This window comes from Bison bison, unplaced genomic scaffold (assembly GCF_000754665.1).
Source record: "Bison bison bison isolate TAMUID 2011002044 unplaced genomic scaffold, Bison_UMD1.0 scf7180017864080, whole genome shotgun sequence".
Classification (NCBI taxonomy): Eukaryota; Metazoa; Chordata; class Mammalia; order Artiodactyla; family Bovidae; genus Bison; species Bison bison.
Window position 1 is genome coordinate 4,846,682 of NW_011494652.1, and position 10,081 is coordinate 4,856,762.

Genomic DNA, 10,081 nt, shown 5'->3' on the forward strand with positions numbered 1-10,081 from the left:
AGGGAGGAGGGTTCAGGAGGGGGAGCACATGTATACCTGTGATGGATTCATTTTGATGTTTGGCAAAACAAATACAATTACGTAAAGTTTAAAAATAAAATTAAAAAAAAAAAAGATTTAAAATACCATATCATAATCCCAAAAGATGTAGAAAAAGCACTTTAAAAATACAATGCTCATTTCTAACAAACACTATTGACAAATTAAAAATAGAAGACAAATTCCTTAACCTGACAAGGAGCAAATACCAAGAAACTATATAAAATCATACTTAATAATAGAATTTTAAGTAATCTCATTAAAGAAAGGCAAGACACAGATGCCTAATATCACCTGTGCCCTTCTACCCCATACTAACATTGTTCTATCTAATGCAATAAGACAAGAGAAAGAAATGTCACACAAGAAGTTAAAATGAAAAGGAAAAAACAGTAAGAATTCAGAGATGCACTGATTGTCCTTACAGAAAATCCAAGAGAACCTACAGATAAATTATCAAGATTTGTAACAGCTGAAGTCATCAATACTGAAAAAATGAATACCACTCACAATAGCAACAAAAACTATAAGACGTTAGGAATAAATACAACAAAAGATGTCTAGGACTTACGAAAAGAATTACAAGGTGTTAACATAAAAGTGAAGTGTTAGTTGCTCAGTCCTGTCCAACTCTTTGTGACCCCATGGACTGTAGCCTGCCAGGCTTCTCGGTCCTTGGAATTCTCCAGGCAAGAATACTGAAGTGGGTAGCCACTCCCTTCTCCAGGGGATCTCCCCCACCCAGGGATTGAACCCAGGTCTCCTGAACTGCAAGTGGATTCTTTACTGTCTGAGCCACCAGGGAAGTTAACATTAAAAAAGCTCTAAATAGGATTGATGTCTGCAAGATGGCAGAAGAGCATGTCTCAGGCTCTCAGTCCCACCTGGAGATACCAAACTTAACAACAATATCAAATCGCCTTTTTGAGACCTCTAGAAACTAATTAAGAGGTTGCAGCACACCAGGCAAAACAAAAAGGAGCCACCCTAAAGCAGGATCCAGGCTAAAGAAGCACATTCCATTGTAGACATCCTAGCCTCACGGCGGAAGAAAAGGAGCTATGACACTGGCTCTTAAATCTTCTCCCAGGAGGTGGTACACATTACTTCCACTCACATTTCACTGGCCCAAGCAAGTTACATGGCCCAGCTTTATATCAATGGGGCAAGAAGTGTAATTCTTTCATAGGGAGAGCAGAAAAATACTTTAAGCAAATAATAACATCTAGCAAAATGGCCTCTGGAATCGGATAGGCTTTGGCTTTACTAGCCAGGTGCTCCTGGGAAAGTCCCTTATTCTCCTATAGAACCTATATACTGGAGATGATAGTGCCTACCTCCCAGTTGTGACAAAGTTAAATAACATTTTTTAAAAAAGAAGATCTAAATAAGTGATAAGGTATACCAACTCAGACAGAAACACTTAGTACTATAAAAATGCTAACTGCTACCAAATTAACCTAAAAATTCAGAATGTGTGTGTGTGCTAAGTCACTTCAGTCACATCTGACTCTGCGACCCTACGGACTGTAGCCCACCAGGCTTGTGTCCATGGGATTCTCCAGGAAAGAAAACTGGAATGGGCTGTCATGACCTCCTCCATGGGCTCTTCCTGACCCAGTCACTGAACCTGCATCTCTTATTCTCCTGCATTGGCAGGGGGGGTTCTTTACCATTAGCACCAGCTGGGAAGCCCCAAAATTCAAAATAACAACAATCAAGATCACAATAAGATTTTTCATAAAAATTAATTTTAAAGTTCACAGGCAAGATACTGGTTTTAAAAAACAATTTTGGAAAAGAACAAAAACAGTGCTCTGTGCCAACCTAGAGGGACAAGGTGGGGAGGGGGTGGCAGGGAGGTTCAAGAGGAAGGAGACATGTATACTTATGGCTGATTCACGTAGTGTATGGCAGAAACCAACACAACACTGTAAAGCAATTATCCTCCAATTAAAAATTTTAAAAAAGAATAGAAGTAAAAAAAGAACAAGGAGGGGGAATTGGCTCTACCATAGAACAAGATTAATTCTAAAGCTTTAGGAAATAAGGATTCTATGATACTGGCCTCAGTTCAGTTCAGTTGCTCAGTCATGTCCAACTCTTTGCAACCCCATGAATCGCAGCACGCCAGGCCTCCCTGTCCATCACCAACTCTCGGAGTTCACCCAGACTCATGTCCATTGAGTCAGTGATGTTATCCAGCCATCTCATCCTCTGTCGTCCCCTTCTCTTCCTGCCCCCAATCCCTCCCAGCATCAGGGTCTTTTACAGTGAGCCAACTCTTTGCATGAGGTGGCCAAAGTATTGGAGTTTCAGCTTCAGCATCAGTCCTTCCAATGAACACCCAGGACTGGTCTCCTTTAGGATGGACTGGTTGGATCTCCTCGCAGTCCAAGGGACTCTCAAGAGTCTTCTCCAACACCACAGTTCAAAAGCATCAATTCTTTGGTGCTCAGCTTTCTTCACAGTCCAACTCTCACATCCATATATGATCACTGGAAAAACCATAGCCTTGACTAGACGGACCTTTGTTGGCAAAGTTATATCTCTGCTTTTGAATATGCTATCTAGGTTGGTCATAACTTTCCTTCCAAGGAGCAAGCATCTTTTAATTTCATGGCTGCAATCACCATCTGCAGTGATTTTGGAGCCCCCCAAAAAAATAAAGTCTGACACTGTTTCCCCATCTATTTCCCATGAAGTGATGGGACCAGATGCCATGATCTTAGTTTTCTGAATGTTGAGCTTTAAGCCAACTTTTTCACTCTCCTCTTTCACTTTCATCAAGAGGCTTTTTAGTTCCTCTTCACTTTCTGTCATAAGGGTGGTATCATCTGCATATCTGAGGTTATTGATATTTCTCCCTAGGGACAGACATAAACACTAGAACACCCAGAAACAAATCCAAGCATATACAGAGCCCTGGTTTGTGACAGAAAAATAACACAAATTATTGGGGAAAGGAAAAGATTTAAATTAGATTCCTAACTTGTATGATGAATAAAAATAAACTCCAGATTAATCATAATAATAATAAAAAATAGAATTTTAAAACTTTGGAACTATTTAAAAGAGTATCATGACTTCAGTGTAAAAAGCAATTGTCTCAAATCAATGATTACAGCTTCCACTTTAAAAAACTAGCAATAGAAAAGCAAAAGAAATCCAAAACAAGCAGAAGAAAGGAAAGAATAAAAGATCAGAGTGAAAATCAATGAAATAGAGCAGAAAGAATATGGTTCTAGCCAGACTGGCTAAGAAAAGAGGAAGCGAGGAAGAGAGAGAACAAAAATAAAATACCAACACCAGAAGTAAGAGAGGTGATATTCTACAAGTGTTAGAAGGATAGAAGGATAATAAGGGTATATCATGAACAATTTTATGCCAATAAATATAACAACTTAGATGAAATGAGCAAATTCCTTGAAAGGTAAACACTACCCACACTGACTCAAAATAAATAAATAACCTCCATAGACCTGGAATTATCTAAGAAATTGAATTTGTAGTTAAAATATTTCCCACAAATGAAAAATCAAGCTCAGATAGCTTCATTTGATGAATTGCACCAAATATTTAAAGAAGAAATAATACTTTCCACACAAATTCTTCTAGACAATTGAAGACCAGAGAATAAATCTCAACTGACTCCATGAAGTCATTATTACTCTGATACCAAAATAAGACAAAGTCATTACAAGAAGACTATAAGTATCTCTTATGAACACAGATGGAAAAATTATTTTAAAAATGTCAGCAAATCAAATCCAACAATACATAAAAAGGATACATAATGCATCATGGCCAACTGGGATGTATCCCAGAAATGCAAAGTTGGTTTAACATTTGAAAATCAACGTAATTCAGCATATTAACACTCTAGAAGAAAAATCATATGATCTTCTCAATAAATGCAAAAAAATATTTGATAAAGGCCCACATCCAATAAAAACTCAGCAAGCTAGGACTAAAAGAGAACTTCCTCAAGCCAATTAAAGGGCATATTTAAATATTAAAGAAACAGGAGAAATTCATTTATTCTAACTTCTTTTGATCTTCAATCTTCTCTTTATAAAATCTTGCCATGTGTTATGCAAATTTAGCATCAAGAGACTATTTAGAATGTATCAAAAACTTGCAGATTAAGTGTGGACTCACAGGATAAACAATGACCTAAGTCCACAAACCCTTCCCTGACTTCTAAACTTAATATCAGAGACTGAGGTAAGTCGCAGTTTCCTCATCTTTGAAATAGAAATGGTGACAACTTATGTCTGACCTGTCTCTCGAGAATGAGGTCATGTCTACAGAACACATATGTGGGAGAAAAAGTGTTAGATAAGTAGTGAGATTTAGAGCTGTTGACCTTGTAAGATATAACATTATAATAGACTTTAAATTTTTGAATATGAGAATCTTGGATTTTAAAAATATACACCGAACCAGACATTTAAGAGTTCACCACTCTGTGTTTCTCACTCAACACTGAGCAAGCCTGGACACATCAGCATCTCTAATGTATGAAAAGCACAACTCCTCACCTCCATTCCCAACAAATTAACAAAAGAAGACAAAACTGAAGTCTTCTCCCTGATGCCCAAATGGGGGAATGCAGGAAAAGAGGCAAAAGCTGAACTATCATAACCATATAACCATACAGCAACAGCAAAGTCATCTTCCCTGCTTTCAAGGGCTGGTATTCCTATCTAGTCTTTTGAAGGGGAAAGGAAAAAAAAAAAAAAAAAAGCTGTAAATTTTCTTATTTGGGAAAAATATACGAACATTTTTTAAAAATAACTGGCCAAACTATATTTTAGCAAAGAGCTAAATTATGTCAATAAACATGAGAGTGATGAAATATTTAAAATAAGATTAAAAAACAAGTAAAAATAATATGCTTAGAAGAGACAGTGAAATAAAGACCTTTTATATGCCTTTTTTCATATTCCTCCATCTCATCACTTTCTTCTACCTTTCTTTTCCTTCTTTTCTTCACTAAGGACATGTTAGGAAGTAGTTTCTAGATTCTGGGCAAGAATAAGTTAAAACTATCATGTTTCACAAAATAGATATTTATGATAGAATTAATTCTACATACATGGATAAGTATACTCATAAAGGAATATGTAAATGATTTCTACATAAATGGATAACTATGAAGAATAGTAGTACATATATTGATATGAAAGGATATGAATTTTTAAACACGTAAGAATTTATCTTAATGAGCATCATCCTTCAAAGTACAGAAGATTATTCTAATTAACAGAGAACCTCAAATAGAGTCTGAGGTGTTTTATTTTAATAAGCAATTGGGAGTCATTAAGAGAGGAACATGGGGCTTCCCTGATGGCTCAGCAGTAAAGAATCTGCCTACAATGCAGAAGACACAGGAGATGTGGGTTTGATCTCTGGGTCAGGAAGATCCCCTGGAAAAGGAAATGGCTACCCACTCCAGTATTCTTTCCTGAAAAATCCCATGGACAGAGGAGCCTGGCAAGCTACAGTCCAAAGGATTGCAAAGACACTGACTGAGCAATTGGGCACAGAACAGCACAAGGGAGGGACATAAAGCTATGTTTAAATTAATATATAATTTAATAAATAATGCTACACTATAAAAGCAGAACTAACCAAAAATTCAGTTATGTTAGATAATGGACAAAAGAAAAGGAGAAGCCTCCCCCTCCCCTCAAAAACAAAAAGCTGAAAATTTTAAGCCTGGAGAATCATGAAAATGTTAGTATCACTGGAGATACTAACATCAATGGAGATTACACAGCAAGTGAAACAAAATGAACCCTGTTTTAGATACGCTGCATATGATATTTCAGAGGAACCCTCAAACGGAATAATTTAATTGACAATCAAAGCTGGAAACACATTAGAGACACAGAAAAAATAAGCCTTGTCAACACAGAAATGACAGTTAAAGCCTTAAAAGTAGAAGATTATCTGAAGTAAACGTAGAATAATGACGAAGAATAATAAAGGGAAGAAAGGCATATTGGTGACTAAACTTTAGGGAATACCCTCTGTGTTACCAAAGAAGAACTACATAGTACTTATCACACAATATTTTATTTTCACACTGTATTTTGTTATAATGTCCTTGTGGCAAGGCAGAGATTCAATAAAGGTTTACTGGACAAAAGTACAGATCATTAGGGACAGAGAAGAAAGAAAATTTTAAAAGAACATAAACTATTAGAGAGGTAGGAACCAGGGAGATTATCTTGGCCGTAGTTTATTGCTGTTGCTCAGTCACTAAGCTGCGTCCGATTCTTTGCAACCCCATGGACTGCAGCATATCAGGCTCCTCTGTCTTCCACTATCTCCTGGAGCTTGCTCAAATTCATGTCCATTGAGTCAGTGATGCTATCTAATCATCTCATCTGTTGTTTATTAATCCAGCATAAAGAAAACACCCAGAAATAGGAGCCTGTTTGTATAGGAATTGATCTAATGTATTCAAGAGCCAGAGAAAAAGTTCCCCTAGAGAGAGGGGAGACCTTATTTTTGGACACTGAAAGAAATCATCTGAGCAATGAAAAGGATTTAACAGCTAACAAATTGAATTCGGAGGCATACTATTAATTTTGTATGTGATTACATACCTGTAATCACAGGTATGTGATTCTTTATCACCAGGAAATCTGATGGTTAATCCATCAGCCACCAGAGACATACTGATGAAGTTAATTAATAGTGAAAAGATTTGTGAAAGGACCAATTTAAAGCAGTTTGCTAATGTTATAGTAATGTTAAATAACAATAGTAATAAAGGCATAATTAATGGTACATAAACCAGAGAGCTAAGGGATTCAAATCTTAATCTTAGACCATTTCCTTTGTGAGCTTCACTGAGTTATTTTTGTTACTAATTAGTAAGAATAAATAGCATTATCGAGTGGAAGCTAATATTATGAGGCCTAACAGCTGCAGAGAAGACAGGCTACAGTTGGCCACTAAATGTGATGACGGTGAGCAAATGACTCAACTTTTATTGTGTACTTGATGTGCAGTGCTTCCTCTTTATACAAACATTAGCCACCTCAACTTTATCACAAGGATATGAAAATAGTTTAAATAAATATGCACAAAATTTGTTAAAATAACAAATTTAAATAAAAAAGACACAAACTGTCTAAAGTTTATATTAGCATAATAAATAGATGGTTATTCCATAAACTATACTCAACACCTTCTCCCGAGTGTTAACAATTACCATAAAACCATTTCCTTGTACTTAGATGGCTCTTCACTTTTTTCAAAGCACTTTCACAAATATTAGTCAAAGATTAGTCAAAGATCATACATTATGTATGATCTAACCACTCGTTGTGCCGTTCAGGTTTATGTTGCAGGAAACAGTCTTTCTCCTCTCTGGTGTTAATGACATATTCTCTTTTATTTTTATGAATTTTCATTTCTTTCAAAGCACTTTCACGCACTTAAATGGAGCAGCAGCATTAAGAATGATCTTTCCACTCTTTGCATCATCTCAATGGCATAATCCAAAAAAGCAGAGAACTAAAAGACTGATAAATGGACTGGATGATTTTGAGGCAGTCAATTCATGATTCTTAAAGTTGAATTTAGATTTCCTAAAAGTCTTAGAATTGCAGCAAACTCTCCAGGACAGTAAGCCAATCCTCTCTTTCTTCCAGGCATTGGCTTTGGAAGGCAGTATAATTAAATAATTAAGATATCTTAAATGTGGGATTAAGGGGAGAAACCAAATATATCATGTTTACCAGTGTAACCCCTCTATGTCAAGCACATAGCTAAGTAAACAGTAAGTACTCAATAAATCATCATTTTGATTGTCACTACAGGGAGAAAAATCCACCCAAGCTCCCACAGAATATCTCCTATAGAGTGAAGAACAAAAATCTCAATTTATTTTTTTATTACATTTCCTTAATAATTACTGCTTTTAAATGTGTGCACACCAAGCAGAATATAAACAAATTAAAACCACAGAGCAAAAAGCTGAAGTCTATTAGAGATCCAGGGTACAGACAGGTGGAAAATATCAATAGATTCAGAGGGCCAAGAAAATTTCAAAGGCAAATGGGAATATACCTGATGACCCTGAAATTAACAAACAAGCACTTTAAAATCCCCATGGTTAAACTAAAAATTACTTCAAAAAAGAATTTCAAAAGGCAGAATGTTTCCTATATGTTTATGTCTTTATATTTTTTTGTCTTTGATATGACCAAGATAAAGGCAGGTACTTTGGTTTTAGCAATTGAATTACTGGAAATCTAGGTATAAATTAAAATTTTAAATTGATTGTATTTTAAAAAGCATTAAGAAACCATGCCATTTTAAAAAGTCCAATGGTGATACATTTCACAAACATTTATTTTATAACATTATACCCTTCTAATGTAGCTTTTTGGTTGTTTCTACATTTAATACATGGCATATTTTCTTAAAGAAAGACAACATAAGTTTAAAAAAACACTACAATCTACTCATACTTCAAATTTAATTGGGAAGAGTTTCTTTTAAAAAATTATTTTGTAAAAGTTGTAAATTTAGCACTCAGGAAAAGACAGGCCCATTGGATAATAGTTACAAACCACACAGCCAGAAAAGATAAAAAGGAAAGCACAGTGGTTCTCAAATCATTCTGGTCTCCTTAAACTAATGCATGTCCTTTGGTTGTAGATTATTCTCAAGTCAAAGGAAAAAAAACTTCTAAAATCAAGGTCACTGAAAATGCCTAAACCATACCAACTTTGACATGTGTAAAACAGTGTTAAAACTGGCCAAAATGATTTATAGTAAAAGTATTTTCCATATACTATTTCTCTGAGATAGATGGAAACAAATACTTAAGATTGTATTTCATATCTGGGAAAACTTTGCTTGAGGGTATACAGAAAGTATTCAGAGAACAGTGACCTAGGTATCTTGCCTTAGCCTAGACAATTTTTTTCCTGTATCTATACAATTTTATAGATCATCTTTCAGTAGGATTCTAGATAAACTACAGGATAAACTATTGCATAAAACATATGTATACTAAAAAGGTATTTACTGTTCATCTGAAATTCCAATGTAAGTGGGAGTCAGTTTTATTTGCTGTATCTGACAACCCTATCTTTCAGTATATATTGTTTGTTTCAGAAAATACCAAATTTATTGACTGGAAGAGACTTAATCTTGTGGAAGCTGGGTATAATTCTTTACCTTTAAGGAACTTCTTGAGGACCAAACCACCATCAATGCTCCCTGCAGCAGCAACTGCAAGAAACAGAACACAAAGTATCACAAATGAAGCAATTAAATGGATTTTATCTAAAGAATCATATGGGAGCCTGAAATCACTGCTGATAGATACAGAATATCTAAAAGTTGGTCACTAATAATGAGCATCATAGAGATCATAGAGAAAGCGAGGAATTCCCAAAAAACATCTACTTCTGCTTCACTGACTACACTAAAGCTTTTGTGTGAATCACAACTGTGGAAAATTCTTAATAGACATAGGACTATTAGACCACCTTATCTGTCTCCTGAGACACTAATATTTGGGCCAAGAAGCAACAGTTAGAACAGGACATGGAACAACTGACTGGCTCAAAATTGAGAAAGGAGTACGTCAAGGCTGTGTATTGTCATCCTGCTTATTTAACTTCTTTGCAGAGTACATCATGCAAAATGCTGGCCTGGATGACTCACAAGCTAGAATCAAGATTGCTGGGAGAAATATCAACAACCTCAGATATGCAGATGATACCACTCTAACGGCAGGAAGTGAAGAGAAACTAAAGAGCCTCTTGATGAGGCTGAAAGAGGAGTGAAAAGGCTGGTTAAAACTGAATATTCAAAAAACTAAGATCCCGGCATCAGGTCCTGTCTTGCTGTATCTCACTGTTCGCTGAGGCATGAGCCGGGAAGCTGCAAGAAAACTCAAGGAGCCGTAGGAACTGCAGATATGTTTATTCTCTCCTGACCGGCACGGCAGCCACAGCAGCAGCAGACATGCTGTAGTCGCTCATGGTTGACCCAGTGGACACAG

The 10,081-nt window shown here is 35.9% G+C and overlaps 1 protein-coding gene across 2 annotated transcripts in view; it reads right to left on the minus strand.

Moving 5' to 3' along the window:
- The window catches only part of LOC104986982 (chromosome unknown open reading frame, human C11orf80), an 87,499-nt gene that overhangs the window by 66,749 nt on the left and 10,669 nt on the right, over positions 1-10,081 (minus strand). For both annotated transcript variants that reach the window (XM_010837726.1, XM_010837725.1), the window contains exon 3: positions 9,250-9,303. In XM_010837726.1, coding sequence (XP_010836028.1) covers positions 9,250-9,303 — 54 coding nt within the window. The remainder of the gene's footprint in view (positions 1-9,249; positions 9,304-10,081) is intronic.